Raw genomic sequence first — 17,256 nt, 5'->3', positions numbered from 1 at the left:
TTTCTGGTAATACAAAAATTATACTTGTGTGGTACATGTTTTAAATAGATTGTTAGTAGGCCATAGATTAATGTAAATAAATGAAAATTGGGTTTAGTTTATGGATTAACTCTCCACCTTCACTTTTCAGCAACTTTGCCTGACTGCTTCAAAATTTGTGGCGCATCTTATTAACCAAAATGTGGTAAGTAATTATCTTCAGTACTTGTTCGCATTCAGTGGCATTAGACCACAGGGTTGATGCCACCTCACTGATACCTCTCTATTTTTGCTTTGCTTTATAGTCCTTAGGATAAATATGTTGAATGATATTTTCATTTGAAAACTATAATAAACGTATTTAATATTCTTTTTTTTTTTCTTTTTCTTTTTTTGAGACAGAGTCTTGCTCTGTCACCCAGGCTGGAGTGCAGTGGCACAATCTTGGTTCACTGCAAGTTCCGCCTCCCGGGTTCACACCATTCTCCTGCCTCAGCCTCCTGAGTAGCTAGGACCACAGTTGCCCGCCACCACGCCGGGCTAGTTTTTTTTTTTGTATTTTTAATAGAGATGGGGTTTCACCGTGTTAGCCAGAATGGTCTGGATTTCCTGACTTCATGATCCGCCCACCTTGGCCTCCCAAAGTGCTGGGATTACAGGCGTGAGCCTCCGCGCCTGGTCGTATTTAATATTCTGTAACATAACACTTTGATGCTAATCAAAACACTTTTAGATATTTTATCAGATTAATCTGACTTAATACTATACATGGTTACTTGACTGCAAACCATTCCTTTGAAAAACCATTCTGTTCACTTTTATAAAACAATAAAGTTGGTGTCTCCTCCACTTCATTCCCTGGTGTTCATGAGAATCTAATAAATACCTGCTATTTTACAAAAACCTCTATTCCTTGCCACCACATAGGTATAGTCATATATGTTTAGAATCACTTTGTAGAATAGAGTTGATCAATTTTAATCTGTTTCAAATGCAAGTAATTTTATCATGCTATTATTCAGTTTGTGTTTATTTTATATTCATTATTTGATGGTTTTGATTTAGCTTCTGTTTAACCATGAAAGTGGTAAAATTGTTCTTGCTCATACTCAAAAGTTTCCTTCAGATATATATTATCATTTCCAGTTTAATATCATGTACAACAGGAAGAATTTTAAAATCCTGCCTAGTCTTATTTCACTAATACTAAATGTTTTGACTCTTATTTATATGAAGATTCTTTCACTCTTAGAAATCTTTTAGATTTTGACCTAATTAGTCATATTATTACGGTGATAACTTGCTACTTAAGACCAAGGAAACTTAATTTCATATCTGTAACCACAGAGATATATTTCCATTTTTAAATGTGTATTACACTTAGGCTAGAGATTTTTGGCATTGCCATAAAACACTTGATATGATAAATGTTTTGCATCTTCTCAACTGTGGTAAAGGGCAGTATTTTCTTGTCACTGATAGAAGACTGTTTGACACCCCTCCTCCCCTAGTAAAAAGAAGTAGCGGGTGTCTTTGATGTTGTGCACAACTGGAAGAAGGTATCTTCTGAGTTGAGATTTAGACTTATTTCCTCACCATCTCAAATCATTGTCTGGCTTTAGAAAGGCATATGTGTGGTGGTTTAAACATTCTTTGTAGTTCGTTTTCTTCTCATAGCAAAGCTTCTCAGTAGAATTTTGTTCCCTCTCTTCCTGGTGTTGTTTATAAATGTCAGTTTTTGAACATGGCCAGTAGAAATAGTTTGATATAATTTTTTTTTAAAAAGATGGAATATTCAAAACTGTTTTGTTCCAGAAGTTATTAAGATATTTTGTGATGAAATTAGTATTCGTGTAACTTAAGGACTATTTGCGTCTAATAGAGTTGCCGATAGAATGAATTGGGAAATGTATATAAAGAATTATGGTCATGAAGAAGGGTACTATAAATCATATTACTATTTCTCATGTAGTAATTATGAAAACAATTATCTTATTAGAAAGTAGTATATGATTTTTAACATATTTTATCTATGACACTTTCCGTACATAATGGCTAAGAATATTTCTTCTAAAGATAATTCAGATAGTTGTATTCAGCATAGAAAATTAAAATTTTTGGAACAGTCATCTGAAAATTCTTAGTAGATAGATAATAAAAGTGATAGAAAAATTGTATCCCGTATTTGGAGTATTTCCATGTACTTCATAAAACTTTGCCCATCATATGTGCAATATATTTATTGTAACAGATTTACTAATTTTTAGAAATCATAAAAATATTTTAATGTATGTAAAAGCATTTTCTTTCTTCCATCTATATGTATTCTATTTAAGGCACATGAAGTTTTATGCTTAGAGATGCTCACTTTACTCCTGGAAAGACCAACAGATGATAGTGTTGAAGTAGCTATTGGTTTTCTTAAGGAATGTGGCCTCAAATTAACACAAGTGTCACCAAGAGGAATCAATGGTAAGTGTACATTTTTAATTTGATGTTAAGTTTTTGTTTATTGTAATATTTATTGCTTATTTTATTGTCTTTCTGTTAACCTTTAGCTATATTTGAACGCCTTCGAAACATTCTTCATGAGTCTGAAATTGACAAAAGAGTTCAATATATGATTGAAGTGATGTTTGCTGTACGGAAAGATGGATTCAAGGACCACCCCATTATCCTAGAAGGTCTTGATTTGGTGGAAGAAGATGATCAATTCACTCATATGCTCCCTCTGGAGGATGACTATAACCCAGAAGATGTTCTTAGTAAGTCTGGGGCTTGTTAGGTGGAAAGAGGTATACCATCAAATGTAAATATAGAAAATAAACATTAACTTTAAAATTTTTTTTAGATGTTTTCAAGATGGATCCTAATTTTATGGAGAATGAAGAGAAGTACAAAGCTATTAAGAAAGGTATGTAAAATTTTATAAAATTAATTTGGATAAGTAGAAGCAATTTAAGTAGTTATGTAATACTGATAGGAAATATTTAGAGATCGTTGATACTCGCCTAATGAAATCTCTGCTCTTATAAAGTTATTCTCTTAGCTATTTCCTTGGGCATTATTTTTTTCCTGGTACTTGCCCATGATTTTTTACTTCATTCTGAATTACTGACCCCATTGTTCCTTTCCTCTTTCCCTTTAAACTATGCAACCCTTACGTCTCACCCATATTAAGAAATATTCATAGATTAGTAGTAGCCTTTATTTAGCTTCTCTACCACTTACAGTCTGTGCCACCCAGTTTAATATTCAATTAAGTGGTATACTTTATTGTAAAGTGCTATACTTATTGTTTCTTGAGGTCAGGTTGATATCCTTCTGGGAAGATGAATTATAGTATTGGTGCCTCTCTGATAAAATAAATTGATCATTTTCATTTGTATATCATTGGTATACTGTAAGCACTAACTTTGGACAGGTTTTGATTTGTAATTTGTCTTTGACATTACTAGCTGAGTGACCTGTAGCAAGTTACTTGTTTGATGGAAGACTAAATGTTACCTTTCTATGGAAGGATATATAAAATACAGTGTTGTGTATTATCACAGACAATGATAGCTATTATTACTGTTACTGTTTTCACATTTGTATTATTTTCCTCCTAAAGCTAACACTCAGGCCTATTTACATAATAATTTCATGGGCTTATTTCTCTTGAGTTGTAATTTTACTGGAGAAGTATTTATTGCTGTGGAAGCAATAAATATTTACCTTTGTATTAAACCCCAAAAGTTTGTATTAAAACCTCTCTGATTATAATAGAAATGTAGAGTCGGTTAGGTTTGTAAAATCTTTTATCAGGCTAACAGAGCACCATTGGGCAAAATATAATTTTAGTTTTTGTCATTTGTTTGCTTTTAACATAAAGACCAGCCTTGTGTAGTCTAATATACAGAGAAAGCAGAGACCTAGAACTCTGTCTCTGTCTGCATTCCATTGGTCAGTAGTGCTTAGAAGCAGAAGGTTGAAAGTAAAAGTAAAAATGGGAGAAATCTTCCATTCCTATGCATTATCCTAAAAATCTGTTATAATAATAATAATGGGTTTCTCTTCTTAGATGCTGATTTCCTAGGAGCTTTTCACTGTAATCTGTCAGATTCTTTTTTCTGTTATAATTTCATTTCCAAACAGAGAACTCCATAGATCCATTTTGCCTTCTTTTCTTATGAACCTCTTTTCCTGCTGTCTCCCTGAAAGATGCCAAATGTTTTTTTGTGAAATACTTCTATACACCTGATTTGATTTCTTTCTTTTTTAAACTAGAGAATTCTCTATCCATTTCTTTAGTGTCTAGGCAATTGGCCAATGCCTGGAAAGTAGTACATTATTTTATTATAGCAGTTCTCAAATTCTTTGGTCTCAGAATCCCTTTACACTCTTGAAAATTTTTGACAACTCCAAAGAGCTTCTTTTTATGTGGGTTATATCTATTGGTATTTACTATATAAAAGGTTAAAACACTATAAAATAGTATTTATTAAATTATTTCAAAATAATAGCAAACCTAGTATATGTTAACATAAATTACATATGTTTATGAAAATCGTTGTTTTACGGGCCGGGCGTGGTGGCTCATGCCTGTAATTCCAGCACTTTGGGAGGCTGAGGTTGGCGGATCTTGAGGTCAGGAGTTTGGGAGTAGCCTGATCAACATGGTGAAACCCTGTCTCTACTGAAAATATAAAAATTAGCCGGGTGTGGTGGTGCATGTCTACAATTGCAACTAGTCAGGAGGCTGAGGCAGGAGAATGGCTTGAGCCCGGGAGGTGGAGGTTGCAGTGAGCCAAGATCACGCCACTGCACTCCAGCCTGGGCGACAGAGTGAGACTCTGTCTTAAAAAAAAAAAAAAAAAAAAATGTTATTTTACAAAACAAATTTAGTGAGAATGATGTTTTATATATTTTGTATTATATATATATTTTATAAAATTTTTTATTTGTAAAGTTTACTGTCTGGCCTAATGGGAAGCAGCTAGACTCTCATATCTGTTTCTACATTCAATCTATTGCAGTAGGTTGTTTTAATTGAAGTACATGAAGAAAATCTAGCCCCAGATAAATACGTAATTAGAAAAAGGGAGCAGTATTTTAACAGCCTTTTCAGATAAATGCCAATATTTAACAACTAGTAGTTTTAAGATTAATTGCGGTGTAAATTCTGAAACAATATCAATGAACTTTGATAGTGTTGCGTTAGAATCCATTTATCTGTCACTTTAAATAAATCTTTTACTCATGCGTGATTTTGTAATGTTGCATTAGTCATTTAGAAAATACTAATTCACTGAGTTATGCACATCTTTTAAATGTTAACATTGATGTTATCAAAATCAAATTAACATGTTGATATAATATCTACATAGCACATTTAATAATATTACCACCGCTCTCGTCCAAAAAATCTAAATATTGGGGAGCTCTCAAGCTCACAGAGATGGATATAGGTTTTTCAAAATTCTTGAAAACCCTAATGTTATCATCGTCGTAGATATCGTTAGTTGTTTTCCCCAAAGTGACAGTCTCAAGTTTGTTTGCGTTTGAGAAATTGTTGGCCAAATATCTAACAACTGTAGTTAGTTGGCCATTTTTTTCAAGTAAAAATGAAAAAAAATAGCTAATTCATCTTGCAAAGCAAGCAATCACACAAGTGGTTTTCCTTGACATAACTGTCACCATTGTATATCTGTCTAACAGAAGGGCTATATATATGAACTTTATATTTCATCACTCAGATTAGGAGAAAGGCCTATATTCAGGGCTGAGATTTAATAAAATTCATCAAGGACATTCTCAGATGAAACTGGCTTTCTACTTCAAGAGGGTGGCAGTAAAGAATACACTGATTACTAGAGAAGTTTGATGCCTTGGGTTACAGAAGTTTTAACCTCCATTGCTTTTGGATCATCATCACAGATGTCAGCACAGTGAAAGGGCAGATACTGTCTTGGTATTATTATGAAAATAGTTTTGAGCTCACAGACCACGTGACAGGTCTCAGTGATCCCCCATAGACTCCTAGACCATGCTTTGAAACCACTACTTTATTCAGTTAATGAAATCCAGTTGTCCTTGCCTAAGTGATTCTAATAAGTAGAATCTAAAGTGGAGAGATGAGAAAAGGATGATGTAAATGATTAGACAATTCGTTTGACCTTCATTGTTTTATAAAGCATTCTTCTAGAGCTGGCATAAAAAAAGGGTCCCAGCAGGAAGTGGGCACAGCTTTAGTAATTAGCACCTTCGATTGACCCAGGTGTACTTGTGTTTTAGATCTTAACAGCATTTGGGAAAACAGCAGGAGTGCCTATCTTCCTACTATTGAATACTAAATAGTTTCTTCTTTTAAAAGTCTGTTGAAGCCGTGTTACATAGTAATAAACTAGATACTTTAGATTATCTCTTAAATTCACATTTGTTCGAAATATTCTTGAGATTTATATTTCAGATAAGGGCTGAATGACTACTCTTCATTTTTGTAAAATGATTTGTTTCTCATAATGTGAAGTTCTCTGCTAACTTTCGTTATGTGTCTCCTGATTTTTACTGCTTAGTTAAATATAAAGAAATTAGAATTTTTCTTAAAGTGAATTGATCCCAGAACTTTGTATTAAAAGCCCTCTGATTATAATAGAAATGCAAAAGTAAAGAGTTGGTCCTGTTTGCAAAATCTTATCAGGCTAACAGAGCACCATTGGGCAAAATATAATTTTAGTTTTTGTCATTTGTTTGCTTTTAACATAATGACTGGCCTTATGTAGTCTCATATACATCACTATTTTCATCCAGTTCTGAATATATCATTTGTATTTTTAAAAGTGATCATCTAATACAGTGCTTGTCTTACCAATTGTCTTAAAGGCTTTTAAACTTCTGTTTCTGTTTTATGTATGAAAAATCTTTGAATTTCTTGTAATATTCAATTTAGTAGGTATATATTTTAATAAAAATCTCATTACTATTTATTTCAAGTGAACACTAAGTTATGCAATTATTTTCTCTCCCTTCTTTGTCTTTCCAAGTACATTCTTAGCGTAAATTCTTGTTTTCTGTATCTAGCCTTAACTTTTTATAATGGACTGTCTTCTTTCTGATGATGAAACAATATTTTGACTCCCATATGCTAGCTTCTATTCCTAATATTTTTCCAGTGCTCTTGTTCTTTTCAAAAACCTTCATCTACTTTTTGTTTTTCTCATCTCCTTGTTTCATGGGCACTTTTTATGTGGCAGAAAAGTGATACATACAGCTCTCTCTAGTCAAATCAGTTATAATGCTTTTTGACCACCTAGGCAATAACACGAGGCTTGGTGGTTATGTTTGTTGGCTAATAAACTGTTACACCACAGTGGATTTCAACGAACTGAGAATTATCTTCTTAGAATAAAATACATGTATATTACTTGCACATTGTTTTTTTCCCAAACTTACTTTGTACTTTACAGAAATTCTTGATGAGGGAGACACTGACTCAAACACAGACCAAGATGCTGGGAGTAGTGAAGAGGATGAGGAAGAAGAAGAGGAAGAGGGAGAAGAAGATGAAGAAGGTAAACATGTAGTGTATTCAAATAATATTATGAGACACTCTAAAATTAATTCTAATGTAATCTTCTAAAACAATAGTTCTCAATCTTTGGGGAGAGCAAGGAGGGCTGCTGATGGCATCTAGTGGGTGAGGACTAGAGCTGCTGTTCAATAGCCCACAAACCACAAGACTGCCCCCTGCAACAAGGTGTAATCTAGCCCAAAATGCCAGTGTTGCCAAGATTGAGAAACTGCTCAAAAAGTATTAAATTCTTTTTTTAACGTCAGCACAATTTTAATTTAGTATATTATGCCTTTGTGTATAAGACAGTGAAAAACATGTTTTCATATTGAGTTCATGTGATTTATGTAGCCATGGCAGGAATGTGACAAATGAGAGTGACTGCATATTTGCTGTTCATTTTGGCAAAATAAAGTGAAGAGGCCAAAAGCTATATTTACACAGTAGTAGTATGTTCTTCCTCTTCAGCTGTGATTACATTATTTCACAGAAATAAGCTCAGAACTTTACTGTGGTTAAGGCACAGTTAGTACATCAGAACATACATAAACTGGTCATTATTTACATGTATTGCATGTGTGAAGATATTAAAAGTATACATTTGCCTTTTAGGATATAATAAATACTTCTGTCTTATAGTACAATTGTTCTATAACATATTTTGTAAAAATAGGTTTAATTTTTTCCAACTTTTTTTATTAAAATTCTATCCATGTACTACATTTTACTTTAGAATTTCCTTGTTTTATTTGAAAATACTGTTCAAATAAAAACTATTAAATATTTATAAGGAAAGTTTTCGTGCATTAAATAAGAGAAAATTTTAACAAATACACCTATTTATATTGGACTCATCCAGCCTGTTGTGATGATCCAGTGTTCTCTGAAACTGAATTTTTACCCATGATTTATATAGTGTGTCTGAATTATCAAGATATTGTTTATAACTCTAGAAATAATATTTTACCAAACAACAGCAAGAGTACAGCCTTTTATAGTGTCTAAATGAGCAGATAACAGAGAAACAAAAATAGTTTTCTTGGCTTGGTTCTGGACTTCTTTGAGCTAACATGATATAGCAAAAAACTTGAAATAGTTACTTTGAATTCTATAAATACACAGTAAAAAATAATTATTAAATTTATATTGATTCTAAATAGGTTTTTGAAGAAAATGCTATACAGAGATACATTTTAAATTCTTCACATTTATTTTTGCAGTTTTGTAATTTTGTTATGGTTCTTTCAGGACAAAAAGTGACTATCCATGACAAAACAGAAATTAACCTGGTCTCATTTCGTCGTACAATTTATCTTGCTATTCAGTCAAGGTAAGGCATCATGTCTCAGTTCATCCTTTTTTTGTTTTTGATAAGGGATGGGTAAAGAGATCAGGGATTCATTTTAGGGTCTCATAACAGAAAACCGAACGCCATTTCAGCATTCATAGACTACCTACCTCTCTCCCCCATCCCATGCCCAAGCTCATGGTACCCTTCTGTTGGTTCTTTGCTTTATAGGAAAATTGTCTTTACTTAATTGGAAGGTCTAATTGTGTTACCTAATTAAATGGGTTTTTAACTATATCATTTCTTATAGTTAAGTGCCGCTAATAAAAACCTGAAAATAATTCTGTTTTACAAGATAGCAGAGTACCTAATTGTATAATGAAAATTTAATATTTAACATTTTTAAAATTTGGTTTCTAGTTCTGATTCTAGGCAAAGAAGCACTGTTGCAAAGACTGTTGGACAGTGATTTGCTCTGCAGATGTAAATGAGTATGAACAGAAATAGGAATTAGACTTAGGAAGATTTTGAGGACTCTTTGAAGTAATGCTAAGTAAGAAGTAGTGTGATGTGATGTCATGAAAACAAAACCTATTCCCTTTGAAGGCTGTGAATTTGGTTTTGAAGAGAAATAAACGAGGATGTTAAATCTTAGTACATCTGGTACTTTGTATGTGAATCAACCTATTGATGTAATGGGCACAGTGTTTACATTTTACACTGGAGGAGAAATGTTTCCTCAGTTTTGTTTCATTACTAGGTTTAGTATATTTCCATTTAGTATGATGTAATAGCAATAATGATTCATAAGTAGGAGTCATCTGTTTTCAGTCTGAACATTTTTTGGCTTTAGGTTTATCTTCAAATAGAGGAATGTTAAACAGCAAAACATTGGTTGGGAATTTTTTTGCTTTATCCTTTACCTATTTTCACTTAAAAAGTATTAAATATTTTTTCATATACACTTGAAGTGAAAGGTGAGAAATACTTTGTCAGAGGTAAATATTCTTGGGGTTTGACCTTTCATTTGTTTGTCCTTTTTAAGAAATCCAACAGTCATCAGTTGTGAGCAGCAGATTTACTGTGTTAAGTGTTACAGTTAACATTAACTTTGAAGAGTTACAGTGGAACTCTTTGAATAATTATTTAAAAGAAGCATAACCTTGATAATCTCTGAATCACACAGAAGACTTGAAAAATTAAAGCATTAAAAAACAAGTAATAGCCACTATTACATAGTGGTATCCGTGCTAGTAGCAGTAATTCCTGTCCTATATGTTGATTTTCTCTGGGGATTTTTTGTTATTTTTTTTTAAACATTATTCATTTTAATTAGTTAATTTATATTTATAATTGGCATATAATAATTGTACATGTTTATACCCTATGGATGATTATACATTGTGTAATCAAATCAGGGTAATTACCGTATCTGTTTCTTTAAACATTCATCGTTTCTTTATGGTAACAACCTTCAAAATCTGGCTACATTGTTATTTGCTATAGCCACCCTGCTATGTAATATGAATCAAGGGCTTATTGTTCATGCTATTTGACCCTTGTTTTTCATTACTGTATTTCCTAAAGATGTAAATATGGACACATAATTATATACAGAATTGTTTGGTGCAAAAAAAAAAAAGAAAATGGAGACAGTCTTATTTTCTACCACAAATAGTCAAAATGTCCAGTCTGCCACCACTGAAAATTACGTTAATAGAGAGTTGTTTTAAATGTGAACAAACAGTCTGATGTAATATTAAGTGGGATAAAAACTATATAACTATATAGAATTGTGCTTGTAGTATTTTCTTAGCTGTCAAAATAGGCAGATTCTAGAAATAATATGTTAATATATCAACACTGATTATCTTAAGGAGAGGTTTATGTTTATTATATACCAGGCTAAAAATCAGAAATAGGATGTAATCATCAAGCCAGGTGGCTATGAGGGTATCTTAAACGGTCCAATGTTGAAAATCTTGTGAACAAAAACTAAGTTCTGGCAACTGAACTGTGTGGAAATTTTATTTTTTAAATTTGTTTGTGTTGACTAATCTCACTAGTAGTCTTATCTTCTTTCTGTTATGGCTCCTTAAATACCCTTTTTTATATGCATAAAACATTAAACTACACAATTGCCTTTGCTATTAAAAATAAAGCATTCCTGTTTGTTCTTGCTTTTAAACGATATTCTAGTCTGATTTTATTTTATTGAAGTTGTAACATCAGAGGGAGATGGACTACCACGTCCCCACCTGTTTAAAGTTTCTGATATTGGACACATCAACAAAACTGTGTAAACACAGCTTGAAATCTGGCATCATGTAAAGAAGACAGTGATTGAGTAAATGTCTTCTTTTTTCTTTACCCTCTCCTCAATTGCTATTAATTTGTGTTAAACCTGAAACTCATTTGGTTTAGTAACCTAAGATGAGAACTAAAATATCAAGAAAATTTAATTCATTTAATATTTATAATTAGTACAACCTAAAAACCATGTTGGTGTAGGAGGTCATTAAATACTTTCAAAATAAAACGAGAACAAGAAAACAGACTGTCGTTTAGCTAACTTTCTCCCTGATACTTCACTTAGTAGATAAAAGGGAAGTAGTAATATTTCTTCATCAACTACTTGATTGTTTTTCAGAAATTTCAGGATTTTGTTGCAGTGCTAATTTCTTTTTCTTAAAAAGCTGGAAAAAAAAAAGACACATCTGTTTTAAATGTTTTTGGTTTTACTGTATTATTAAAATGTATCAATTACTGTTTAGTATTTTAATCTTAATGTTATATACTGTTTAATATTATCTGTTATATAATCTCTTTCCTGGTAGATTTCTTTTTTATTTCATTGCCTTGTACCATCCTGGATTATTACCCTGTTGTGCTTAGGAAACCCTATAAGTAATAGAAGCTGAGGAATACGGATGAACTGCAAAACTAAGTCCATAATCATTAGTTAGTGATGATTTTAAGATATGTTATCAAAAGTAAGGATGTGGGCATTCCACAGAAATGCAAATATAGTAGCATTATTTCTGAATCAATAAACAATTAACAAATTGAGTTTGCTAATTCTCTTTGAACTATACTGATGATATTTTAAATTCTGTTCATATGAATAGTGGGTAAAAGCATATTTTTTTCTTGCAAGTTGTTTTATATTTATTATTTTCACATGTGGTATTTATAAAATGTGGATGCCCTGTGTTTTAAGATGAACCAAGCTAACTTGTAAAAGTAGAAATTAAGCGCTAACGTCATGCTGAGCTCCTGGAACGTCTTTCATCTCTTGGAATCAGTATAGAAAAATATAAGAAATTGGCAATATCTAGTAAAAGTAGATAGAGTTATGATAGAATAATATATCATTTACTCTTCCACACTGAGATTTTAATGTAAGCAGGGAAACTTGACCTGTGCTTGCTCCTGCCTTAATTAGGACTTTTCCTGGCTTCTCTAAACATGTAATATACATTTCAAGAAATGACTTTTCAAATTAAGTATTAATTATAGCCTTATGAAATATTGGGTGAGAAAGTATAAATATTCTTGTGTTCAAGTTCTACTTCTGGGACTATATGGCCAGGAGCAAGTTTCAAATACAAATACCTAAGTCTCATTTTTCTCATCTGTAAAAATGAGTCAAATTAGATTGTCTCTAAATCCTTCTAAAATCCTATGTATAAACCTAAATCAGTATACTATCCTATAGGTGTTTTTACCTCCAGTTGTTTCTAATTTAGGTATATATTTGTGAATAAGAATGTATTTCTTAAAAATTTTATGTAGTTACAATTATTTTTTAAAGTATTTACTTTTAAAAGCTTTTATTTCTTTGTCCTCATTGTTAACCATTCTACTTGTTGTTTTATCTAAGCTTTTGAATAGAGTTATTGATCATTTTCTTTCTTAGATTTATTTAACAACTAAATGTAGAACAGAACAGCCAGATCTCTTGAAAACCTTGAGCATTGGGAAGCACTCTTCGAGATCTGGACCTGGTTACCCAGATTTAGAGTACTTAGATTTGTCCTGTAATATGGGATTATCAAGTCAGAATATTTAATAAATTCTTTATGTACAGTTATTATCCTCCAATGCTTGAAGGAAAAGGTATTGCTGACACTTAAGAATTTACTACCGTCATACCTGAGTGACCGGTTTGTAGTGGGAAAACATTTGATAAGCATTATATGATTGCAGAAATGAGAGAAACTTACACATTATGTGTTTTGTTTCTTAAAATGAAGAAAATCACATAGAATAGAAACCCTTTTATCTGATTAGTTATGGCTTGAAGTTGGTTGGTTTGAGAGAGTAATACAATTCACTGCATATGCCTCTTTTTTATTTTTGCCTTTTTAAGATTGAGATTTTATTCACATGCTATGATACCCTTTTAAAGTGCACATTTACAGTCATGCGCCATGTAACGACTTTTCAGTCAACAATAGACCACATAGGCAATGGTGGTCCCATAAGATTATAATACCATATTTTTACTAAACCTTTTCTATGTTTAGGTGTGTTTAGATACATAAATACTTACCATTGTGTTAACAGTTGCCTACAGTATTCAGAAGTACAGTAACATGCTGAACAGGATGTAGCTTAGGGGCAACAGCCATAGCATATAGCCTAGATATATTAGGTTGTACCATCTAGATTTGTGTAAATACACTCTATGATGTTTGCACATGAAAAAATTTCCTAAGTATGCATTTGTCAGTAGATAACCGTGTCATTAAGTGATGCATGACTGCAAGTGGTTTTATTACATTCACAAAGTTATACAACCATCATCGTTGTCTAATTCCAGAACATTTTTATTACTCTAAACTAAACCCTGAGCCTTTTAGCAGTCACGTTCTACTCATTTAATCTACTTTCTGTGTCCATGGATTTGTCACTTCTGAACATTTTGTATAAATGGAATCATACTATATGTAGTCTTTTGTGTTGGGATTCTTTCACTTAGCATAATTCAAGGATTCATCCATGTTGTATGTATTGGCACTTCATTCTCTGTAGAGTTAAGAGCTATGTTTTCCTTATATATGCAGTACAACAATATGAAATTTTCCTTATATATGCAGTACAACAATATGAAATTGCAGTAAAAAAAGATGATTTAAAACTGTTATTAAAGTAAGATTCTTGTGTGTAAGAGTGTACAGTCTATGTTGCAAGCTTTTAACCTATTGTGATCATTTCCACAGTTTAGATTTTGAAGAATGTGCTCACAAATTGCTGAAAATGGAGTTTCCTGAAAGCCAAACAGTATGTTAATACTTTTTCTAGTAGGAAATGCATATATTGGTTTTAAAAATGTTTAAGGCTGTTAATGGGTAAGTTTTGTGGATTGAAGCAATACCTCGGTACTAAATATTTATTTTTTAATGTAGGTTTTATATCACTTTAAGATAACACAGAGCTTAGGGTGTTTCAGATATATTGCTCACTCTAGGGAATTAAATTTTCTGCTCAAATGGGATATGGTAAAAAGAGAGTCTCTGAAACACTGCACTTTACGTAGAATTTCTGAGTTGCCTGTAAATCAAATTTTGACTTAAATATAGTAGGAAATTTGTTCTTTAATGGATTATGTGGTCCATCTTCTGGATGCACTGCAGGGGTATCCAATCTTTTGGTTTCTCTGGGCTACATTGGAAGAAAAATTGTCTTGGGCCACACATAAAATACTCTAACACTAAAAATAGCTGATAAGCTAAAAAAAATTGCAAAATAATAGCATAATGTTTTAAGAAAGTTTATGAATTTGTGTTGGACCTCATTCAAAGCTGTCCTGGACTGCATGCAGCCTGTTGGCCACAGGTTGGACAAGCTTGCGACTAATGCATTCTTTGCGGTAGAAAAGATAAAGATCACAGCACATATTACATTGCTCTAGTTGGATGTAGAAGAATTTATATAATTTTTTCGTTTCTTTTTTTGAGCCAGAGTCTCCCTCTGTCGCCCAGGCTAGAGTGCAGTGGCATGATCCCAGCCCACTACAACCTCTGCCTTCCAGGTTCAAGCAATTCTCCTGCCTCGACCTCCCTAGTAGCTGGGATTATAGGCACCCTCTACCACACCTGGCTAGTTTTTGTATTTTTAATAGAGATGGTATGGTGTTTCACCATGTTGGCCAGGCTGGTCTCAAACTCCTGACCTCAGGTGATCCGCCCACCTCGGCCTCCCAAGCAGTGTGATTACAGGTGTGAGCCACCACTCCCAGCCTTCATTCATTGTTCCTTTAATGAAAATTTATTCAGCAGATACTATATGTCAAGTCACACCACAAGATAGCTCCATCTTGGCCCCATGGGACTCACTGTCTTACAGCTTGGTATACTTCACTTTTCAAAGTATCAGAACCCTAATGCCAAGGATAATGAAGATCAGATTAAGTAGATAAAGTTGCTCTTTCTTCTGTTTTTTTTTCTCTAATGTGTATTATATATATTACTTCCTTCCCATCTAGATATTACATCCTTAGAAACTGAGCCAAAGCTTTTGTGATTGTATTTTTCTCACTTTGCTTTACATGCGGTAAACCGGGCACAGATGCCAGAGTGAATGTATCAGCTCTGATGGGCTGTTCAGTTTCTAGTTCTTCTAGGTCTTCTTGATTATCTGAGCTAAGTTACTGTTAGATATAAATTCTTTGTCTTAAGCCTTTAAAAATGTTTATGTGTTACAGAGGTTGGCAGCCTGCGGCGGAGGCCTGCTGCCTGTTTTTATGAATAAAGTGTTACTGGAAAATAAAAAGACTCATTCATTGACATATTGTCAATGGCTGTTTTCACACCACAGCCATAGAATAAGTAGTTTTGACAAGAGATCATATGGACTCTAAAGCCTAAAATATTTATTATCTGGCCTTTTACGGAAAAAGTTTGCCAGTCTTTATTCTAGAATATACATTAATTATTGAAATATAGTGATATGGAATTTTTAGAAAAAATTATCTGTTTAAATGTAAAAGATTCCTTTTTTTCCCTTTCAAAGTTTTGTTATTGGTATATTAGTAATAGTGTGCTTGTTTGTATGCTGGCCACACTTGATATGCCATCGCTGGAAGAAAATAAATTAATACATTAAAACCTTTACAATTATGATTGTCACTGAAATTACTGTATGATCTTGTCATGTTATTTGAGGAAGATAATTAAGCCATTATAAATTGTATTAATATTAATCGAGAAGATAGTTATTCCAGAAATAACCTCAGTGTATTTTGATAATATTTGGAAAAGTATCTTAGTGCATTTATTTTCAAAAGACTCCTAAAATTGCTGTAACACTTAATTAAAATGTTAAAATATTTAATTATTATAAGCTAGAGGGAATAACTCTTATAATTGCATTTAGTCTAGGGAAGAAGGTAATTTGTTTTGCAAGTAGTGCATAGCAGCGCTATCAGCATATTACCATGCTCTGTTGCTTAAAACCTGATTAACTGTTATATTACAAAATACGATGTTGGTAAAAAAAAGTTGAAAGTGAATTTTCATATATGAAGTTAACATAATTTGGTAGAATTTAGAAAAACCTTATTTTTTTAGTTTTTAGTACTGTATGAAATTTTGATAATGTACAGCTTTTCAGAACTTACACATTTATAAACATTTAGTTGAGATAACTTGACACTTATCTTTATTTTTATATATATTTTATATTTTCATATAATATATAATATATGATATATATCATATAATTTTATATATAATATAATACATATTTTTAATATTTTTTACTTACATATATGTAGCACAATATAATGGCATCTGAAAGTAGGCAGCTCTATGTTGTAAAGTGAGGCCTTTCAGCTTTGAGTAGATTGTTCCCTAAGTATCAGTATCTAAAGCGGTGCTGTCCAATACAACTTCCTGTACTGATGGAAGTATTTATATTCTGCACTTTCTAGTAAAGTAGCCACTAGTCACATGTGGCTTTTAAGTACTTGAAATATGACTAGTAACGTGGCTGAAGAACTAAAATTTTAATTTTATGTATAATTTAACATAATTTGAATTTAAATAGCCATTAGCTGTAATGGCTAGCGGCTACCATGTTGGACAGCACAATTCTAAAGTATCTGTTCTGTGCTTCTCCAAGGTTCCCTTCCTACTTCTTGCCCTAAGTCCTCCTCTGGAGTCTCTGACATGTCCGTTAACATAGATATATGCAGTAAATACTTAATGATATAATTTTTAAAAATATTTACTATTTTTACTTAGGTTGTATCCTGTGTTAGTAAATAAGACAAAATGTCAAAATTGTTAATTGAAAATATAAAGGTCAAAATTAAAAAGCAACACGTTTTTATAGGCTTGCTTTCTGTTTGTACAATGCAAGTATATTACAGTTACTCTATTTGGAAAATTGTTTTAAGTTTCTGATAAATCTTTATAGAAAGAGATTACAC

The 17,256-nt window shown here is 32.2% G+C and overlaps 1 protein-coding gene across 2 annotated transcripts in view; it reads left to right on the top strand.

Annotated features, from left to right (window-relative positions):
* The window catches only part of CWC22 (CWC22 spliceosome associated protein homolog), a 63,355-nt gene that overhangs the window by 34,108 nt on the left and 11,991 nt on the right, over positions 1-17,256 (top strand). For both annotated transcript variants that reach the window (XM_005573619.5, XM_065525714.2), the window contains 7 exons: positions 131-184; positions 2,316-2,451; positions 2,538-2,744; positions 2,831-2,893; positions 7,428-7,532; positions 8,780-8,861; positions 14,045-14,105. In XM_005573619.5, the coding sequence (XP_005573676.2) occupies positions 131-184; positions 2,316-2,451; positions 2,538-2,744; positions 2,831-2,893; positions 7,428-7,532; positions 8,780-8,861; positions 14,045-14,105 (708 nt within the window). The remainder of the gene's footprint in view (positions 1-130; positions 185-2,315; positions 2,452-2,537; positions 2,745-2,830; positions 2,894-7,427; positions 7,533-8,779; positions 8,862-14,044; positions 14,106-17,256) is intronic.

Source organism: Macaca fascicularis, chromosome 12 (genome assembly GCF_037993035.2).
Source record: "Macaca fascicularis isolate 582-1 chromosome 12, T2T-MFA8v1.1".
Taxonomy (NCBI): Eukaryota; Metazoa; Chordata; class Mammalia; order Primates; family Cercopithecidae; genus Macaca; species Macaca fascicularis.
The sequence above is the reverse complement of the archived record's forward strand: the minus strand, read 5'-3'. Positions and strand labels throughout refer to the sequence as shown.